Here is a 20,294-nt window from a genome sequence, read left to right on the forward strand (position 1 = left end):
GTTTGTCATCTCGACACGTCAAATGTCGTAAGTGAGCGCATGTTATTTGAGGCATTCCGTCGACGAACACCTTCTGTGGTCAATGTGTCCTTGATGGTGTATGGTAAACAGTCTGTATGACACAAGATTTGAAATAAGGCAAGCAATCTCTAACGTAATTCGTTCTTAATCTAGAATTTGTCTCAAAACTGTAGTATCCTGTGTGAATTTTTCCAGAGTAGGTCTGCCCAATTCGATCCGTGCTTGCTGATTGTGCCATGACAACAATTTCACGATTGGGATTTGAATAAATGATACGGATTGGTGGTATAGTATAGAGATTTTGTTCCAATAGGACCACCTCGTTTGTTTTTTCTTTTTGTGGTTGTCATACTTGTCAAAAAACATCCAATGAGAATTCTTTGGATACCACAATCGTTGTTGTCATCAGACTGAAAACTCTTGTTTCTAACATTGGCTGGTGTACACAATTCATACAAATGATCAACAGATTTTGGAACTGTCTTGTCATTTTGCGAGAAACCACTCACGTCAAAGAGGAAAGCATGATTGGAGCTGTCAATTTTGCCCATTAATAAATATCTGTAATCAATGGGGTCAAAGATCTCTGAGGTGTTGTGATTACAGTCCCTTCGGATTCGGATATAGACATGTTTTCTTTTTTCATCTACGTCTAAAATTTCTACTAATTGATTTAATAATTGTTCTTCAATACTTTGTGTGGATGTGGAAGAAAAGTATTTTAAGAGATCACTCGGTGAAGCTTTCAAAAATTCAATTTCAATAGTCATGACATCGATTGGTTCTGATTTCTCTAACGACGTTTCTATTTGTTTGTAGAGCTCAAGTGTGAGGTAATCCCTTGAACTGTGATAGTGTCCAATCGAGGCTGTAGAAAATTTAATTCGAAATAATTCATCATGCAAGTTCTTTGTGATGGAAATAGGGTGATCGTTTGATGAAATTTGTAATTGTTCTTTAATTTGTTGTACAGTGCTCCGGGTTGGTTTGTCCTTGGTTTGTTGGATTGCAAATTTGATTGGTCGTAAATTGACTTTCACTCCGAAGCATGAGAGAAGGGATATTAAAGAATCAGAGTGGGTGTGTGTTGATCCTGAATATGAATTTGTAACTTTATGGCTCCGAAAGGTTTTTTGCTGATGACAGGGTTGAGTGGATAGTTTGGGAATGGGCATTTTCGATTGAAGCTGGCAGTGTTCTATTTTTTTTATCAATAGTTGTTGACAAGTTCTTAAAGTAATTTCTTTTGAGCTAGCTGTCCTTCATGCCATACTTCTTCGAAAGATGTGGATATAGGTCTGAGTCCCTTCTTTGGAGGCGTCATAGGAATATATTTTGTGGACGTCATAACGCCGGTGCAGTGCTTAACTCCGTTTTTCCATTCACCTCTAAAGTACGATCCTGACTTTAATGACCCAAAGTAGTATACTCCTTTACCATGTTTCTTGTCATTTTCCCAATGTCCTTCATAAACATCACCGTTTGAGTATGTAAATGATCCATTTCCATGTCGTCTTCCATCTTTTACTTGACCAGTATACACCCCTTCCAAATACACAATTTTTGCATTTCCTGTTCTTCTGTCACAATCCCATTCACCTTCATATTTCGTAATACCATCAGCATATTGAATTGTACCTACTCCATGCCTCCATCCATGTTTAAATTCTCCTGTATAAATGGATCCGTCGCAGAAACAATATTGGCCTTTGCCGTCGGGAAAGTTATTTGTAAAACAGCCATCATATTTGTCACCAAAAACATATTCTATCATTCCTTGACCGTTTCTCTTGTCATTTGCCCACAAACCTTCGTACACGTAGTTTGGAGTTGTGTAGTGTCCATGACCGTGTCTCATATCATTTAAAAACTCTCCTTCATAAACTGAGCCGTCAGGGTATTCCAGTCTTCCTTTTCCGTTTCTTTTGCCTTGGATCCATCCACCATCATAACTGGTACCATCTTTTGTATAATATAAGCCTTTCCCATGTGGTACACCATTTTCAACGTCTCCCTTAAACATCCCTGACTGAAAAAGAATTTCTGTCGTTTCTGTAATAGGTGTTGATGTGGTTGGTTCAAGGGCAGTCTCAAGTATATCTTGGTTATCTTTGCTTGTTTCGTGCTGGGTTTCATCAAGGAATGGATGTGTATTGTCGTTGAGGTCTGCCTCACCGACGGCTAAGATGGGCTGGTCTGAACTACCTTTGTTTGGCTCTTCCATAGCTGTAATAACCTCTGCTTGGGTACTGATGTTTATGGTTTCCTCAGATTCATTTGCTGTTGCCACTGTTGGTGGAAGGCTTCCGTTCAAAACGATATGATGCTTGCTGCTTTCATCTGAAAGCTGTGCAATAGCTTCTTCCTCTTTTTCATCATTGTAATACTGAACTAGTACAGTGGTTGAGTTTGAGACATCCTCTTCAGATTCTGTTTTCCAGACATTTGTTATTAAATGTTCAGTTGTTTGTTGTGACTGTAATTCCTCGGTGGGTTTGCAAGTTTTCTCCAGCTCTGTTACCGAGTTTCTTTCATTATTTTCTTCATCCTTGCTAGTTGAACAAGGAGGGTTTTCGGATTCAAAGGTGTTTTCCTTGTTCAAGAAAGGTAATCCAAGTTCATTACCTTGTGTTTCGGCTGAAGAAAAAGCATGATGATGAGAACATGAAGGTTCTGAGTACCGCGTACCATCGCTTGTTGTTGTATTGCTGGTGGTGTTTCTTGAAATGACGTCTTCACCATGTTGCTTGAAATCACTATTTGACAATGATTGAGTTGTTAACTCTGAATCTCCCAAAGAGAGCTGGTTTAATCCACCCACATAACCTGCGCCCGTATCATCATCGCTGTCAGTTTCATCCTCATATTGTACTGTAGATGATCCAGCATCTGTCGACACCGGTAAAGATGGAGCTGTTGTACTTGCGGGGAGGGTTGTTGAGGTAGAATTGGATTGTGTTGAGGAGGCGAAAGTTGAAGATAATACTCCTGTACCCATAACACCTTGTACTGCAGAGTGGTACGTTGTTGCGGAGCTTGCAGTTACTGCTGAAGGAGTTTTTGAAGTGTCCTCTGAATTCTCTCCTCCTATCGTATTTCGAAGGGGACTAGTCGCGAATAAGCTGCCAGTTGCTGAGGTGTTTGTGAGTGACAGTTCAACCTTCTCTGGAGAATGTCGCAGAATGTCAATAGGCACAGCGTTGTCTTCGTCTAACAGATCCTCCTCTTGGGAAATTGATGCTTTTTTACCGCAAGTCAGCCTTTTATCCTCATCCTCCTTAAATAATTGCGATGTTTCGTTTTGAAGAGGAATAGCATGCTCAGACTCTCCTGAATTGATTGGAATGGAAACAGAACTGTCCACAGGCACACCTTGCGAGGGCAGCTCATCCCGTGTTCCATTGTTATCCAGTTGTGGAGACGATTGAGTTCCGGACGAAACTTTACCAGAAATTGGTGTCGAGCTAATCGAAGGTTGTGGTAGATCGTACTCCTCCAAAAATTGTGATAAATCGTATGATTTGGGTTTCTTTTTCTTTGTCTTCTTCTTTTTCTTTTTTGAAGGACTTGGTGTTTGTGTTTCTGCGTGCTCACTTTTAAGAGTGCTCTTCAGCTCATTTTGTGAATTTTTAGGCTCATGCTGTTGTTCAAAAAGGTGATCTTCCACTTTAAATCGTGCGTTGATCCATTCGGTGCTTGACGCATCATTGGTCGGAAAAGTAATTTTGCTTTTTTCATCCAGATTTGTGGTTGTACCCTTGTCCTTAATCTTGATGACCCGTTTAGGACTATCTTTTTGATGATCCGAAGGTACAAACAGTTCAGTTTGAGTCGCTACATCTATTTCAAAGTCCGGGGTTTGTGTTTTTACCTCTCTTTCATTGATCCTTTGTTTCACTAATTCAACATCCGGTGAATTTCGTTCATAGATTAATTCTATTTTTCTTCCTCGTGCAAGTCCAATGTTATCATAGTTGTTGATTTTAGGTTCATGAAGTCTAGATCCGAAGAGGTTCCTGGAGGAAAGAATAGAGGAAGGAGGTATCACAGTTTCTTTTGAGCTTGAATGGTTTAAAAACTGCGTTGAAGGGGAACTGGAGTTAGGATAGATAAGACTAGGGCTAATGTTGATTGTTTTGTGTAGATCATGCTTTCCTTGCTCAAGAATCAATTCCTTCTTCCTTTGTTCTTCTTCCTGTTGTCGTAAGGATAAATATGAGTTTTTTAAATGATCGACCTCTGGGGTCGTTGATCTGTCTGTATTTAATGTAAACGTATTACTTCTGTTGTAAAAGCTGTCTTTGAGAGGAGTAGATACATGGGGCATTTCATATTTCGGGGTTAAACGAAGGCTCATGTCCTCGGGTTTTGATGAAACAGATGATAAAGAATGTTGTTGCTGATCTGATGGTCGTCTTATGTTTGAAAACAAAAACTGGGGACTGGAAGATGCAACAGAGGAGGACCAAACATTCGTTGTATTGCTAGGCTCGTTGGGTGTCTGAGCAATAAGCGAAGAAGCAACAGGTGGATCAAATAATCCGCTTCTCAAAACCTTGGCCCTGAACGAGTCCGCAGCTTCATTCCAATTCATAGTTCTTGAGCGAATTTTTTTTCGATTACTTTGAGCTTTCAACACAACTACAGCTGAGCGATCAAGTCATTCAACTGTCCACATCGAAGTAGGAGAAACAGTAAGGTTTAATGTAAGCAGCGGTAGATCAGTCGGTTAGATCGTCAGCTTTACACGCTGAAGGTCATGGGTTCGATTCCCGTTCGCTGTAACTTTTTAAAATTGATGAAGTCTCTTTTTGGACTCCAGCCTTTACAAATCAAATACAAAAAAACCTTCATTGACCTCCTTTCAATGACCGTCAACTTGCAATCATTAGCTCCGACTCTTACCGAAATCGTCACCAATTCATCGTCCAATAACACAAATTGTTTAGAATTTGACCCCGATGGCCTTCAATATATCAAATGGATATATATTGTTTTTGGTGAGTGTGTCCATTCCGCCAGAGAACAAGCATCGTTTTACGTTGGACTTGCAAGTTTGTTGTTTTGGATGTGTGCCATCTTTCCTCAAATTTATGCAAATTTCAAAAACAAGGTATGTCAAATTTTTAAAATTTTTTATGAATGACAGTCCAGTGTTTCTTGATAGGACGCCACTTCTCTCAGTTTAGGTTTTTTGTTACAAGCTTTCATATCTGATAGCAGTAACTTCATTTCATGCATCTTATCGAGACAGCTCACGACCCAAATCATTGTCGCTTTATATTTTGTATCCACTGACATTATTGTCCTATTTCAATACTTTTATTATCTTGTAGTTAAAAAATATCTTCTTAAATGGTCGGAACAAAGGAAGAAACGAGGCAACCAACAACTTTCTATCAATGACAACGAAGAGCATCTTTATCATCATGAGGAGGATGACATCCATCACGACAATCATCAAGTGACTTTATTAAATCCAAATGTCACAAAAACAATACCCAGCCCAACGAAACTAAATATTAAGGTTGGATATGCCTTGATCCTGGTCCTATTGGTTATTATGATTTCGTTTAGATTTAAAATATGGAATTTACAACAAGAAACTTTTTCCCCTAACTCGAAAAGCAATGACGAATCAATGGTCTATCCACAACGAATTTACACAACCTCCTCCACCCATATTGGAAGAAAACTATTCAGCACTGAAATGAATGTCATGGAAACACAGTCAATAAGTAAGACCAGTAACTCATCGAGTCGAGAAGAGGATTGGGCCAAGCATGACGCATTTGTTTTCCCACCCAATACTCCCATGTCCATTGTTGGATACACAATTGGCTGGTTGTGTGCATTACTTTATTTGGGATCGAGACCTCCTCAAATTTATAAGAATTTCAAACGAGGCAGTGCTGAGGGTGTTTCAAGAATATTCTTTTCATTGGCTGTGTTGGGGAACTCAAGTTATGTGGCTTCTATTTGGTTGTTTTCATTTAATGGAAATTATTTAATGATGCGTTTACCGTTTTTGTTGGAAACATCTGTCAATGTGTGCATGGATTCATTTATTTTGTTTCAAATAGTGTATTATTATAGGAAAAACTTAAAGAAAGACAAAGACAACCTTCACAAACATGAGCAAGGCAACGACCACGTGAATTCCATTGAATTGGAGATTCATGAGCATGGTGAAATGCCTGAAAGTGTGGATTCCAAAAGTTCCATAACCAAATAATCAAATATATTTGGTGACCAAACCTCACACGACTTTATTCATCCAACATCAATTGCAAGAAGAAGCATGACAATGTCACATCATTTGAAATTCTATCATCTTGATGTGGTGTGATCACATTACTCATCCTTACTCATCAAGACAATCAACACCTCATTACCAATAGGTTCATTCTTTTCAAATGTTTCATTGGCCATTCCTTCCAACACACTCAACACTTCCAATCTCTTCTCTTCTGATCCTTCCACAAGAGCTCTAAAATCAGGAGTGAGAATATTCAACTCGGCATATTCACGAGCACTAAATGAATGAAAAGGTTGAAATTGATACCAAGCCAAACATTTGGAAAATCCAGAATTCAATACTCTCTCACGCAATGGATCTTTTTGATGCAAATGGAAAGGAGATCTCACCACTGCATTACTTTCATCTTGAACATTGAATCTCTTCTTACATTCGATCATGGCTTTTTGCATGACAGTGAACGAAGGAGAATTCTCGGGACGACCCCAAACACTCAAACAAGCCTTTCCTCCCTTCTTCAAGACTCGATGTATTTCCTTCAGCATTTGATCTGGATTCGGAACTAAATGCAAACAATAATTGGAGAAGATGGCATCAAATGTTTCATCTTCAAAAGGAAGTTTCTCTGCAGAGCCTTCTACAAAATTAATTTTTCGATAGAAAGGAGCTTGAGTGAGAAGATGGCATCGATCCCGAGTTAATTTGATCATCTCGGAAGAGAGATCCATACTCGTAAGCTCACAATCGGAAGGCATTTGAGAAGCAATGAGATAGGAACCACCTCCTCCTCCACATCCGATATCTAAAATGTGTTTCTTTTGATTTAATACGAGAGAGGAAATGAGAGATTGAGCAGTAATGTTGGTGCTAGGTTCAATCACTTGCTGAAAGATTTTAGAGAAGGCATCCCATTTGGATTTTAATTCATCATGATTGAGAATGCGAGGTGTTTGTTGTTGTGGTGTTGTTGGTTGCATTTTTTGTTTGTGTGTGATGAATCAATTACAAATGAGAAACACGGTTGAAAGTGGTTTGAAAATCGCCTATTCTCTTTGAACAGAAAGGATTCCGTGGAGAAAATGCGGAGAAAGGTTACTCCGTCCCCGCTTCGTTTGGTATTACCTACACCCAAAGATCATTTGCATTTTACTGTAAATTCAACAAGGAGTGATAATCCGTTCTCTTACTAAGGACCATTTCCTCGTCGTGACCACTGGTTTGCGTGGTGTTTGGACGATACATGGGTACATAGGTATCCATAATTTGATGTCTTTGAATGGAACAATAAACTGAAAGTAATCGTTCTTGATTCAAATATTCTTCCATGCTTTCAATCAGTTGAATACTGTTCAGTTTTGCTTCAACGATACTGGAATATGGGGAAGTTGTAGTTATTTCTTTCATTGTTGGATGGTTCCTGTCCATCCAAAATTTCACAATTTTCTCTCCATACTTTTCAATACGTTCAAAATCCACAATGCATGATTTATGGAGGATCCATGACGATACACCAAATCTTGCACCCAGCATGTAACCACTAATGGCACCAACCGTATCAGTGTCATATCCATTGGTAATTACCGAATATAGTAATAGCTCAGGAAATGGAATGTTACAACGAGTGTTTTTCGATTGCATGAGTGCTTTGGATGGATGTGCATTCAAAATAATAGATGTTCGTTCAGGAAGAAGAGCAATGACAATCGAGTGAATTCCTCCCAATAAACAAAATCCTTGATTGACACAAGCTTTCATAGGCTTCTGTTTTGCTTTTTTAGCGTTTTCAGAAATCTGTCAATTCCACAATGTACAAGCAACAGAGTTCAGTCATTATAGATGTAATCGACAATGAATTTGTCAACACTGATTAAAGGAATTGAATTTCCAGTAACTAGGGCTTACCTTTTCACGAAGATCTTTCAACAATGAATCATCCTCTTTGTGATCTTTCATATAATCAAATAATTCCATTAAAATAGATGACACGGTATGAATCGAATGGTTCAATGGATCATACAATGTAAACATTTGATTGGCAGATTTCTCTTGATTTCTTTTCAAGGAAGGACAAAAACTCATTTCAAACCAATACGTTTCATGTCTTGCTAAAATTCGTGGCAAATGATCCAATAACCAGTCAATCGTTTCCTCATTATTTCCACATTCTATGAATTTATAAGCAATGACATTGGATGCAAATGTGACTGTAGCACTTTCAATCGTCGAATGTGTGGTAAGACATTGAGAATACGAGAAATAGGAAAGCGCTTTCAAAATTGGATCATCATCTCCAATAGTCTGACTAGAAGAAGAGGCATGTTTGGATTGTTTTCTGTTTTCGTTTGATTTTGATTTCTCATAAATATCATCCTGTTCTTCATTTTGCTGACATTTTAAAAATTCTTTGGATTCTCCAAATAAATCCATTTTGATTAGATAATCTTTCAATGCAAAACAAATTGGCGCAATAGCACATCTCATCATTCCTCCAATTCCAAATGTGTTCGAACCACTGTCATAGGCGCTACATTTTTGAAGTGTTAATTTTTTCAAAGCCCGCGAAGTGTTGGAACCAAATTGTCTGAAGGCTCTTGCATTCTTTGCTAATAGAATTGGTGTGTGACTCTCGTCCGAATCTCCAGAAGAAGGACGAACTATTTCACAATTACCTTCACTGAAACCAGCCATTAACCATTTGGCCCAAAATTCCACAAATTCAACCTTAATAGGTAATAATTTTGAAGAAGTCGGTTCATCTTGATAATTTTCCAAGACAAATTCAATGATTGCGTTCATGAGTGCGAGACCTTGCTGAGTGTCGTCACTGTGAATTCCAACAGGACGAATATGACGTAAGAATAATTCAGTGGCAGATTCTTTTCGTTCTTTCTTTGAAGATACTTGTCTCTTTTTTTCTAATTGTTTAAAATCTTTGGATGCCATCAATTCCTTACTTGGATATCCTTTGGTAATAATTTGTGAAAAATCGAATAGTTGTAAATCCTTATTTCCATAGAATTTTCGAATTTCTCCACTCTTCCAACCCTCAATAGGACAACCCACAACGTCACCATAGACATGTCCCCAAATAGAGCCCATTAATCGATCTGAAATTGCCAGTAATGACTCGTTGGATGAAGGACAAGTTTTTGGAGATTGAATTTTCAATTCCCGATCAGAGTCATTTTCTTGTTCGATTTCAAAATCTTGATGATCGGAAATGAAATTATTACCATCATATGATGAGAGTGAAAATAATGAAGTTCCTGCTTTGTTTTGCCCATATTGTTTTTTGATGGCAAGTTCCTTTTCAACCTCAACACGGTTATATAAAATACGTTGTGTGTGATTTGAAACGGATGAGGACGATGCTCTTTGATCCAAGTCATCAAAGTCGTCGTCACCATTTTCGTGTTCATCATGATCGTCGTCATTGATCGTTAGTTCATGTTGGATTGTTCTTCCACAATGTCACCATGGTCGTGTTGTTCTTGCTGAAACTTCTTCTTTCGTTGCTGTTTTGATAATGGCATTTCGATTCTATTTTTTGTTTTGAGATTAACGAAGCATATGGTTCAGTTTCAGAAATGAATCATCAAAAAGGTCAAACAACAACAAGACGCTCTACGTTCAACTACGTTCAAATCTAAAATTGAGTACAACGAAATTCGGGTTGATTTATATTCCATTTAGAAAATAGGTTCATCGAGAGTAGCAATGAATTGACCATCAAGTAAGAATTTTCGATCATTAACTTGAATTTCTTTTCCAAAGTAATGTTTGAAAACTTGAGGGAATAAATAATTGGTGACTCCCTTAAATTCCACATTGAGCAATCCTCTATGTTCACTATGACTCTTTTCTCCAAGCATTTGATCGTTGATATATTCTTTAACATAACCAACGGCTTTGTCTCCCAATTTTGAGCTCTTAATTTGTTGGAGAGTAAAACCTTCAACACGGAAAGTAACTTGTTGCAAGTAAGGTTCACTGTCGATAGTGTCTCTGATAAACTTCATGAGAATATTGGTGTGTAAAAGTTGATCTTGTTTGGAAAGTTGTTCAGCAATGTTGTCTCTCTTAGTGTCAGAAACTCTAATGACAATTTCGTCGGCAGTACAAGATCCAAATCGATCAGTGGTGAGATACTTTTTGACGATAGGGTTGTCGCATTGATCAGCTTTTTCGAGCAATAATTTGATTAAACTTCTCATGACACATTTTTGAATGACTTGTTGTCGCTTTGGAGACAACTTTCCAAAAACAACTTGTCTCAAGTATTTAGCATCGGTCACATATTTAAAGAATGGGCTATCATCATTTTGCACATCCTTCAGCAAACTATCAACATCCAACTTGTGCATTGTCTGATAGTTGTTGTTTGGGTCTTCCAATTTTGATTTCAATCCAAAACGAATCAATTCCTTGTATGTCTTACAATTCAAAGTCAATTCAGGGTCAACAAATCTCATAATATTAAAATTGGCACTTGTCATATCTACAGAGACAAATGAGAATCCATCATAATTACCAGTATAAACTTCCTGTTGCACGTTGGTCAAGTTTGGGAAAAATGGTTCTAAATTATTGGCAGAAACATTGGCATTTGGGTAGTATTTCAAATAATTTGTAACCCAAATTTCTTCTGGTTTCACTTTGGAAGAATTGAAATAATTCACATAAATGTCAGAGTTTTCAATGATATTTAAAATACGATACACGCTGTCATTAACGACCAAAGAAAACAATCCTTCCGATGATCGGAATTGTTGATCTACAATCTGTAACATGGTATTCCACTGTCTTCTACATCCCAAATAATCATCATACAAATCCAAATAATATTCAAAATATGGGCTTGTAGTGATAGAGATTGGCAAGTTATAGTCTTTACAAAACTTCTTTCTCAACATTTCTTGTCTATTGGAATTGGTCGAGTTCATTACACTCGATGAGGCTTTATCGGAAGACATTTTCAGAGAAACACGTGAAATGATCGCTCTGAAAACAAAAGGCTCTTGATGAAGAAATATTTTTTTGTTGAAACAGGTGATGAAGTTGACCATCGTTTTTGTGCAATTTCGAAAAACAAGGGTGTTTTCTGATAATGATGAAGTGTTATGTTCGTGAAGGGTTTGTGAAGCTTATCGTCTTCGCTGGGACAGCCATATGGGCCAATACAAGGTTTAAACCCTATCAGTCATATCGACAATCATCGAGCTGAATGGAACAGTTGGGTTCTACCAAGAATGATAGGATGCAACAAGAAGACGTATCTAGGATCAGAACTTGTAAAAATAAATAGTTGAAATACATTTATATATTTACATTATAGTTAATTCGACAAATACCTAACAAGGTCGAAATCGGATGTTCCCACCTGCAAGAATGAATTCACCCATTGCGACGTGATTTGAATACTATTTTCACAATTATTCATTTCAAGACCCTCCCGGTGGTCATCATCATCATCAACATACATAAATTCAGAACGATCAAGATGTTGTACAAGACGGACAGCATCATGACTGGTAGATGAAGATACATCTGACTCTTCTTCGGTCAGATCAATGATAACTTCTTCTTCTTCTTCGGTCAGATCGACGATAACTTCTTCATCGGTAAGATCAACAGTATTTGTGATTTCTTGTGTAATGGAAAATTCGAGATCATCATAGATGTCCATAAACTGAGAATACATGATTTCAGAATTCATTCGATATATACACCTAACGTTGAGACGTATACAAAAGGGACAAGGTCGATAGGTACAGTGACGGGACGAGGTAGTAGGTGCTTGCATTTCCTCTCTTTATTTTTTTTGACGTTTGTTTTTCTATTATAAATGAGGATTTTCCTTGGAGAAAAAGTCTTTAGACTCGAGTTCGAAATTTTTTGCTCTTCATGATTCTTCTGAGTTCGGCACATTTAGTGTTCGTTAATGAGAATAGGTATGGCCAATCTTTATATATTAACAAGGGCCAAGAGGGAGATACTGTGCTCAATAAACCTGGAACGGATTTTTGAGATCGGTTCTCCTTAATGAAATCGAATGAGGCCATTGGAATTGGGAGGGACATTTACAATGATAACTTCATTTAACATCCCAAACGAAACTGTGTTGTTTCACAAGTTTTCTATCTCAATCCCAAATTTATATTAAGAACATCCCAAAAGTTATTTAGTAACATCTTGTTCTTCATCTTCGTCCTCAACAACGTTTCGATGAGTGAGAGTATGTGAGTATGTGAGTATGTACTACCATTTCTTTGTGTCGAATCAGTATTGTCCTTTTTTCCTTCCAACGTTACTACGCTTAGATATGGAAAATTGATCCAGAACGCATGGGCTTCCCATGTTTTGATTTCTGCATCATGTTCCATCACCGTATCAATCCGGAGAGCTGTTTCCGTGGAAAGGACCAGACCAGGTTCCGTTGTGAGCTTTGCAAAGGTAAGGTATTCGAACATTTTCTTTGGTTTCAACGTTTACCGCAGCGACCGATACAACTGTACATTTGGTTTGCTGAGGGCTTTTTGAGAACGGTTCAGACCAAACAAACAAGTAGGTGTCGGAGAAATAAACTCGTCCCAAATAACCTGAAATATCCCTAATTTTGGCTGGTGGGGATAGGTCCATCCCAAATGCTTTGAAACATTTCCATGAGATTGTGGAGTTTCAACGGAACCTGGTCTGGTCGTTGCCACGGAAACAGCTCTCCAAGTATGGAATTGTTTGATGATCAACGAGAGTTGTTAATACTGAAAACTCGACGGCCCTTTCATCACTAAAGGGACGGAACGAAGATCATATGGATGTGTTTGTGAGAGTACGTAGTTCAAACATGACCTCCAGTCATCAAACACCCTCCTTTATGTTTTTGAGAGGTTGTTTAAATGCAAACAATGCAGAGATCATTGTTGTCCTCTAGTGTAACGTTGAAACTAGTCACCTGTTTTCAATACTGGACAATCAACCAAGAACAATTGTTGCAGTGGTCTAGTATGTTGATGATGATGCAAGAAGCATCAGGGGAATTATATCCATCATATTAACAATACGATTGAGAATAACTTTTTGATCAGCATGTGGTGTTTCTAATTGGGCTTCTAAATCCTGTTTATTCCTTTCTTGATACCATTCATTGATGCAGGACTGTAACTAGACAAGAAGCCAGTTTAATATTGAATGGACCGAAGATGGTCTCCTACCGATTGACAGTCACATGATGGAACGGAGGTCGTTCGGGTACAACGGTCGGTTGGTCAGTTAGTCTGTGACTGTGTCTGGCGTGATGATACATACACAACAGCATCTTTCAGTACGATCCTCTGTGTCAGTTTTGATGTACGCCATACAGTGCAAAATAATTTGAAAAAAAAACTTTCAGATTTTCTGATGGTTTCAATCCATTTCCAATGACACTAACCGTTGGATCCGATTACGTACCAGTATCATCCATCGTAATCTATATACATGACGAGACCAAGTAGCCTTTTCAATGTAGTAGATGGCCAAACCATTGCATAACACAGAACCATCTTTGTTGAAAGAACCCAACACGAACAAGTATCTATTGTTGTTGGAATGAATGATCTTCATTACTTGCACTGGTGCAGCTTATAAAAGTTTTCATAGGTGTAATCAACTTGTTACAAACCACCATCCAATGCGGACAAGGTGTATCATCTGAATCATAGAGACCGAAGTATGGAGCCCAAGTTCTGTAACAGACCACCGATGCAAAGAGGATAAGAGAAACAAGTCACTCCGGATCATATATAAATTTGAAGTTGTTGACGTCGCTTGCGGATGATGTGGTTTTGAAAAATTCATGATCACTTGCGCAAGTTATTTTACACGTTTATTTTTATCATTCTTCTATTCAAATTTCTTCAAAATAATACATTTCATTCTGATGATCAACATCGTAAAAGACAAAACGTGTTGGAAGACCACTTGAACCGTGATTTGAAGAGGGAGTCGTATCTGGATTCAAGATTTCATTTGTGTTGTCTTCCTCTTCCGTATCTGCCAAATCATCAATGTCTTGATCGTCGCAAGCATCTTCCAAACACGAATAAACATCTCGCACGAGTTTTTGATTAAACTCGTCAATCAAGAATTGAAAATCGTCCGCTCTCTCATATTCCTCTTGAGCGGTTTTGATAAATCCACTAATACATCCTGAAGACATGGGTCTAATAACTTGCTCCACAAAGATCTTTTGTTGTCTGGGATTATTTCTAAAAATCTTTAAAACTTTTTCTTTAAATCTTTGTTGTTCTTTTGGAAATCTATAGTCAGGACCGAACATGTTCTCTAATTCTTTGCGGTGGCGACACTTTCTTTGAGAAAACATGCACACTGGACATTTTTTGTAGGTGGATTCTTTTGGCATGGTGTCTCGCGAGACTGAATTCAAAAGCTTTAAGTTGTGTATTGGTTTTTTTATTGTGTGTTGATCAAAGCACTTCCTTTGATATGAAGACTAATGTGCATTAAAAATAGGCTCAAGAAAGCAGATGGATTCTTTTCTAAAAACCCTGCTAAAATGGACCATGTACTGGTAAAAAAGGTCCATGGTAATCATATGTCGATCAAAAAATTTTGCTCCGCCTTATTTTTTTTTAACAGTTTGAATCAAAGAAGAGGAGTAAAGACCATAGCGATCATTTCCTTCCTTATTTAATTTATACAAATATCAATGTCACAATCAGTGCGAGCCTAATCTATTCTTTGGGTTATCCTTTGGTAGATATTTATTCCAATCTTCAGCCACCGTAAAACCCAGGATTGGAATTTACAACAATATATGGCATAGTTTATATCCATGTCTTTGACTCATGTTCTTTATTTTTCATTGGGATTGAAGGAACTCTTGTTGATACTCGATGGTTGGTTCGGGGACTGTTTCACCATCTTCATCAAAGGGCTCTTCGATCGATTCTTTGGCATCGTCTTCAGTGGTGAGATCAATCACTTCCTTTTCAATTGACAATGAATATATTTCTTCTTCTAATCTTCTTATAAACCACTCCTCAAGGAAGGAATAATCTTTTAATCCTTTGAAAGAAGTAGCAACTTGTTTAAAAAAGTTTATAATATAATTATCAGCCTTGATGGCAATTTCAACGATTCTCTCCCTCTTAAATTTGAGAACGGCATCCATGAACAAACCCTGTTTATTTGGAAATTGAAAATCAGTTCCAAAATATTTTTCAATCGAGCGACGATGTTTGCATTTGGTACGATTCAACAGAGCACAATGAGGACACTTTTTGAAAGGTCGGACCTGTTTTCTTGGAGAGGTGCGAGGTTTTTTAATAGAAGGAGGCATAAGAGCGATGATGCTGGATGATATTGAAGATCGTTGTTGTTGTTGTTGTTTTGTGCTTGTTGTGTATACTCGCAGCGGTTGTGTCAATTGCTGTTGGTCTCAAGATGGTGTTGGAGGTAATTTTTTAGATGGTTGAAAATGAAAGAAAGGAACCTTTCTAAAAGCTTACAAGCCTTTATCCACTTGAAGGGCTTTCCCACTTACTAAATGAGGTCCTTCCTCTTCGTGGTGTGAGAACAATGGTTGCGTCCACAACTCAATACATTCTTTTTGCTCTTCAGGACTGAAGATAGGAACTTGAAACTTCATACTCGGAACAATTCATCTCTATCATTAATGTTCACAAAGAGAATAATTTCATGGTCCACCACATTTGCTGGTAGCGTCTCCCCCACTAGCCAAACTCTCTGTGCATACGAGTGTTTCAGTGGTCTCGGAACCAAAAGTTATAAAAAAAAATGATACCTGGTGTTGCGTGGTGGTCAACCAAAAAGCCCATCGAAGTGACAGACGCAAGCGAGATGGAAAGTGATGAAGAAGAAACAGAGAGTGAAGAGGAGATGGAAAGTGATGAAGAAGAAACATACAGTGAAGATGAGATGGAAAGCGATGAAGAAGAGGACGAAACTGACAATGAAGAGAGTGATGATGAACAAGCAGACAGTGAGGAGGAAGAGAGTGATGAACGGAGAGAATACAATCGAATCATTTACCAACTAACACATGGCATGAAGACACTACGATCAGACCCAGATGAAGAAGGTTATTGTTACGTTGAGCAACGAATCATCTTCTTGTAATAAAAATAATTTCGTTGCAATCTCTGATCTTTGTTCTATAGGGAAGCTATAATGGAAATGTTGTGCGTGTGTATGAATGGCATTTGAAAAGACCATAAGGCTAAAGGCCCAACATCGAAGTTTGTAGTTCACCATTATGGGTACTAGTTATGCTTTTTATTAATACCCACCTTCAATTGTATTGTTGTTAAAAATAGATTGTTGAAACAAAATTATTTTTAGAACATTGGGAAACAAAAAATAATGACCCGTCACACAATGTTTTTTGATAGGCCCAACTGCTTTGATGGTACAATCGCCATCGATCCTCCGCTTTTCCACCGAAAGTTGGAACGAGTTGTGTTATAGTAAAGCAAAACACCATCAGATCAGGTCGTTGCTCTTTACTAGAAATCGACGAACAACCAAACCACCTGGTGGAGGAAGATCAGTTACATGATGCAGAGTTGTGGATGGAAAAGCAGTTGTCGAATACACGAATTCATTAAAATGAAAGTTTTTATTGCAAAATCCTTGATTGAATCTGATCCGGTGGGCTTTGGCTGCGGATTTGTCGGACCCTCATGAAGATTGTTGTAAATTTTTTGAAGTAAAACAACCAAATAATACGTACCAACATTCTCTTGAAGGATTGATACGTTGAAGGAACGTTACGCAGAAATCAAAACATCGCAGTCCATGCGTATACTCTGAGATGTACTGGAGGACAAAGAGGAAGAACAAGATGATACTATATAACTTTTGGGATGCTCAAAATAAAAATTTGGGAACTTTTGAATCTACACCGTTTCATTTGGGACGTTTGAATAATTATAAATGATCCCTCCCAATTCCAATGGCCTCATTCAATTTCATTAAGGAGAACCGATCTCAAAAATCCGTTCCAGGATAAATGAGCACTGTAAAGACCTCTATGATCACAGTGAAATTCCTCTCGTCAACCATTAGAGAGCTTGACATATGCAATTCTTTACGAAATTAGGGCGAGACTCAACCATATTAATAAACACCAACAAACTTTAGCTAGAGTCAACCCCCTCCATTGTAAATTGTATGGCTTAGGTTCATGAATGGCAATCTTTTTGACTATATTTGTACCTCTTCATAATACAAATCTACAACAAAAAAATGTCTCAAAGTAATACTTCATTCGCTTATGGTTTCGTTGCTGGTGTTGCTGCTACCCTTTTGGTCTGCAAGCTTGCCAAATGCTGCTGCAAGAAGGACGGTTGTTGTGGAAAGAGTGAGTCCAAGTAAAGGAACATTATACAACGCAAGCAAGATGGCTTAACATGCTCGGAGCTAGGTGGTGCCAATCTAAAAGTCATCTTTAATAAATAGCTTTATATTAATTCGAAAATATTCTTCTTCATAGTAATGGATGGGTTATTGCAATCTCTGCAATATTTCATTGGAGGACAAACGTTCATCAGGATCTATCTTCAGCATATCAAATGTGAGACCCGTGAGGACTGAGATGGTTTCAATATCTGCATCAGAACCTGAGCTCCAAGCTCTATTAATTTGAGACCTCAAATAATTCACGTCGTTCTCTAGGATTTTACCCTTAACATCGGTTACAAAGTCTCCCACGGAAACGAGTTGATAAAACATCACTCCCATTGACCAAACATCGGTCTTTAAATCATATCCCTTTCGGGTAGTCATTTCCGGAGACATGTAGGAAGCTGTAAACATGTTTCCAGTTAATTACGCAAATATTCAAATTTTGTTGAAATAGTCATCGCAACAAGAGTAGATTTATAATGGCCAACGATGATGATAACGCGTTCAAAAAGATGATGAGGTCAAAAATTTTCGATATTCAGAAAATTGTGTAAATGACATAACAAAAATACATATAAACATACCTGTACCAGCAATTTGTGTCTCTGTCTTGAGGAGAGTCTTGGCCAAACCAAAGTCTGATAAAATTGGTTTCAATGTTTTTGCTGCAATATTGATGGAATCAATCAAAACATTTTGTGGTTTGATGTCACGATGAACAATACTCATTTCGTCATGAAGATACGCGAGTGATTCCATCAATTGCTTCATGATTGATCGTATCATTATTGGTGTCAAGATATGTGGTGCGTTCTTGACCAAATCATAAAGATCACCATGGCTATAGTATGGCATGGCAAAACATAAATAACGTTTAGTTTCGACACCCATTAGACCAATATCACTGCTTTGAACTTCGAATACGTCAAAGATTTTTGCAATATTTGGATGGTCAAGCTGAAGCATTTGGATGCCTTCTCTCATTGAACGGTTAAAGTTGATCACGCTGTCAATTTCAATGTACTTGAGAGCGGCCAAGGTTGGTATCACGTCAGAGAAATTGTTTGCAAGGTATACTAAATAATTGGAATATTGTGAATTTTAAACATGATAGGTTTTCAATCACGTCGTTGGCAAGATCATATCAACATACAAATGACGACAACATGTATAATTTCGTCAAATGTCATCAAAAAACATACCTGTACCAAAACCACCCTTTCCAAGTCTCTTTAAAATTTGATACTTTTCGTTCACTAACTGAATGTTGGTATTTCTCTCAACGATTTGTTCCATTTGTTCATTTTCAACTTTTTCTTTCGTGATACGAATTTTTGCAACAGAAGGTGTTTTTGGAATATCTTCAATCCACTCAAATTCAATCCAATCATTAATACCGTTTTCAAAATATTCAACGATATAACCCTTGTCATAGAGATTATTTAAATTGGAACAATCTTCTTCAATTTGATACTTTTCAAAGACAACCTGCAACAAGGAGGCCAGAGTATGATTGCTTTTCTCCTTAATTTTTTTCTTCTTTCCATTGTACTCAACCATGAGAAGATATTCTCCATCCTCGAAACTCAAATCAGCTTCGTTTGATTCTTTCAATTTTTCACCAATAGAAAATATTTCAGTCATTACAGGTTTGTTTGTATCAAAAATGATTGGAGCTATCTTGTTGAGCTTGTCAAGTAGATCAGAGGAATCTGGACTATTGAAAAGAGCTTCAGGATTGCTATTCACCAAATTGAAAACACTATTCAAAATATGTTGTTCTTTCGATTCTGATTTTTCTTTTTCAGCCGTGACGACCAGTCCATTGATCGCTTCCTTCAAATACGGTAGAATACTTTTTGGATGTTTTGAAGCAGCCTCATAAACTTGAGATGCATAGGAATACGCATTTCCAGAAGGAGCATTTAAAAGAAAATAAAGAGGTTCATACTTCTCAACAAACAAATTCCAATCGTTTTTTGCAACAACAGGCATTATTGGAGCAAGAAGAACATGATTTTCAACACTGCCCTCAATTTCTGATTTCATATACTGATACACTCTTTCATCATGTAATAATTCCATTAAATAATCTGTTTTAGAGCGTGTACCAAATGACAATTGAATGAACATGGAAAGGAACGTTGTTTTGTAGATTCCCAATTCATATAAATGTCGGATCAACACTCCAAACAGAGTCCGAAGCTCTATTCCAACTTCTGGTGATTTATAAACTTGAATGGAAATTGAAGAGACCAGTGTTCCAATAGAATATAACTGATCTTCCATCATTTGTAAACTATATTTAATTCCATCATATTGTTGTTTGAGATGAGGAGGTAATTGATTTGGATCATCCACACCGCTCTCACGTAAAAGAGTATCTATGCTTCGGTAGAGTGGATCCATAGATGCCACATACATGCTGGAGTTGTAAATGATTTTCTCTTCTTCACGAGTGAGATCAGTGATTCTTGCTTGCATTTTTTAGTTTGTTGTTGTGATGTTATGATGATGAGTGTGAAGGTCTGTCATCATCACACTTCAAAAAATGACACAATCAACCAAATGAACGATACATTTGTCA

The 20,294-nt window shown here is 37.6% G+C and overlaps 11 protein-coding genes across 11 annotated transcripts; 2 read left to right on the forward strand and 9 right to left on the reverse strand.

The window, feature by feature from the left end:
• Positions 1-269: 269 nt before the first annotated feature.
• Positions 270-1,196, reverse strand: C9374_010590 (uncharacterized protein; the record flags this gene model as incomplete). The annotated part of the gene is made up of 1 exon (XM_044686151.1): positions 270-1,196. One exon carries the CDS (start codon positions 1,194-1,196, stop codon positions 270-272), a length of 927 nt encoding a protein of 308 aa, XP_044543745.1.
• A 56-nt stretch (positions 1,197-1,252) lies between these two features.
• C9374_010591 (uncharacterized protein) lies at positions 1,253-4,615 on the reverse strand (the record flags this gene model as incomplete). Its single annotated transcript, XM_044686152.1, has 1 exon — positions 1,253-4,615. The coding sequence occupies one exon, from the start codon at positions 4,613-4,615 to the stop codon at positions 1,253-1,255; it is 3,363 nt and encodes a 1,120-aa protein (XP_044543746.1).
• Positions 4,616-4,888: 273 nt separating this feature from the next.
• C9374_010592 (uncharacterized protein) lies at positions 4,889-6,256 on the forward strand (the record flags this gene model as incomplete). Its single annotated transcript, XM_044686153.1, has 2 exons — positions 4,889-5,134; positions 5,189-6,256. The coding sequence occupies 2 exons, from the start codon at positions 4,889-4,891 to the stop codon at positions 6,254-6,256; spliced, it is 1,314 nt and encodes a 437-aa protein (XP_044543747.1).
• A 119-nt stretch (positions 6,257-6,375) lies between these two features.
• Positions 6,376-7,257, reverse strand: C9374_010593 (uncharacterized protein; the record flags this gene model as incomplete). The annotated part of the gene is made up of 1 exon (XM_044686154.1): positions 6,376-7,257. The coding sequence occupies one exon, from the start codon at positions 7,255-7,257 to the stop codon at positions 6,376-6,378; it is 882 nt and encodes a 293-aa protein (XP_044543748.1).
• Positions 7,258-7,426: 169 nt separating this feature from the next.
• Positions 7,427-9,813, reverse strand: C9374_010594 (uncharacterized protein; the record flags this gene model as incomplete). Its single annotated transcript, XM_044686155.1, has 3 exons — positions 7,427-8,071; positions 8,183-9,740; positions 9,782-9,813. 3 exons carry the CDS (start codon positions 9,811-9,813, stop codon positions 7,427-7,429), a joined length of 2,235 nt encoding a protein of 744 aa, XP_044543749.1.
• A 156-nt stretch (positions 9,814-9,969) lies between these two features.
• C9374_010595 (uncharacterized protein) lies at positions 9,970-11,253 on the reverse strand (the record flags this gene model as incomplete). The annotated part of the gene is made up of 1 exon (XM_044686156.1): positions 9,970-11,253. The coding sequence occupies one exon, from the start codon at positions 11,251-11,253 to the stop codon at positions 9,970-9,972; it is 1,284 nt and encodes a 427-aa protein (XP_044543750.1).
• Positions 11,254-11,615: 362 nt separating this feature from the next.
• C9374_010596 (uncharacterized protein) lies at positions 11,616-12,083 on the reverse strand (the record flags this gene model as incomplete). The annotated part of the gene is made up of 1 exon (XM_044686157.1): positions 11,616-12,083. The coding sequence occupies one exon, from the start codon at positions 12,081-12,083 to the stop codon at positions 11,616-11,618; it is 468 nt and encodes a 155-aa protein (XP_044543751.1).
• Positions 12,084-14,165: 2,082 nt separating this feature from the next.
• C9374_010597 (uncharacterized protein) lies at positions 14,166-14,681 on the reverse strand (the record flags this gene model as incomplete). Its single annotated transcript, XM_044686158.1, has 1 exon — positions 14,166-14,681. The coding sequence occupies one exon, from the start codon at positions 14,679-14,681 to the stop codon at positions 14,166-14,168; it is 516 nt and encodes a 171-aa protein (XP_044543752.1).
• Positions 14,682-15,140: 459 nt separating this feature from the next.
• On the reverse strand, positions 15,141-15,620 carry C9374_010598 (uncharacterized protein; the record flags this gene model as incomplete). Its single annotated transcript, XM_044686159.1, has 1 exon — positions 15,141-15,620. One exon carries the CDS (start codon positions 15,618-15,620, stop codon positions 15,141-15,143), a length of 480 nt encoding a protein of 159 aa, XP_044543753.1.
• A 458-nt stretch (positions 15,621-16,078) lies between these two features.
• C9374_010599 (uncharacterized protein) lies at positions 16,079-16,420 on the forward strand (the record flags this gene model as incomplete). Its single annotated transcript, XM_044686160.1, has 1 exon — positions 16,079-16,420. One exon carries the CDS (start codon positions 16,079-16,081, stop codon positions 16,418-16,420), a length of 342 nt encoding a protein of 113 aa, XP_044543754.1.
• Positions 16,421-17,806: 1,386 nt separating this feature from the next.
• C9374_010600 (uncharacterized protein) lies at positions 17,807-20,191 on the reverse strand (the record flags this gene model as incomplete). Its single annotated transcript, XM_044686163.1, has 3 exons — positions 17,807-18,108; positions 18,292-18,783; positions 18,910-20,191. The coding sequence occupies 3 exons, from the start codon at positions 20,189-20,191 to the stop codon at positions 17,807-17,809; spliced, it is 2,076 nt and encodes a 691-aa protein (XP_044543755.1).
• Between the last annotated feature and the right edge of the window lie 103 nt (positions 20,192-20,294).

Source organism: Naegleria lovaniensis (assembly GCF_003324165.1).
Source record: "Naegleria lovaniensis strain ATCC 30569 chromosome Unknown tig044, whole genome shotgun sequence".
In the NCBI taxonomy this organism is placed as follows: Eukaryota; Heterolobosea; class Eutetramitea; order Acrasida; family Naegleriidae; genus Naegleria; species Naegleria lovaniensis.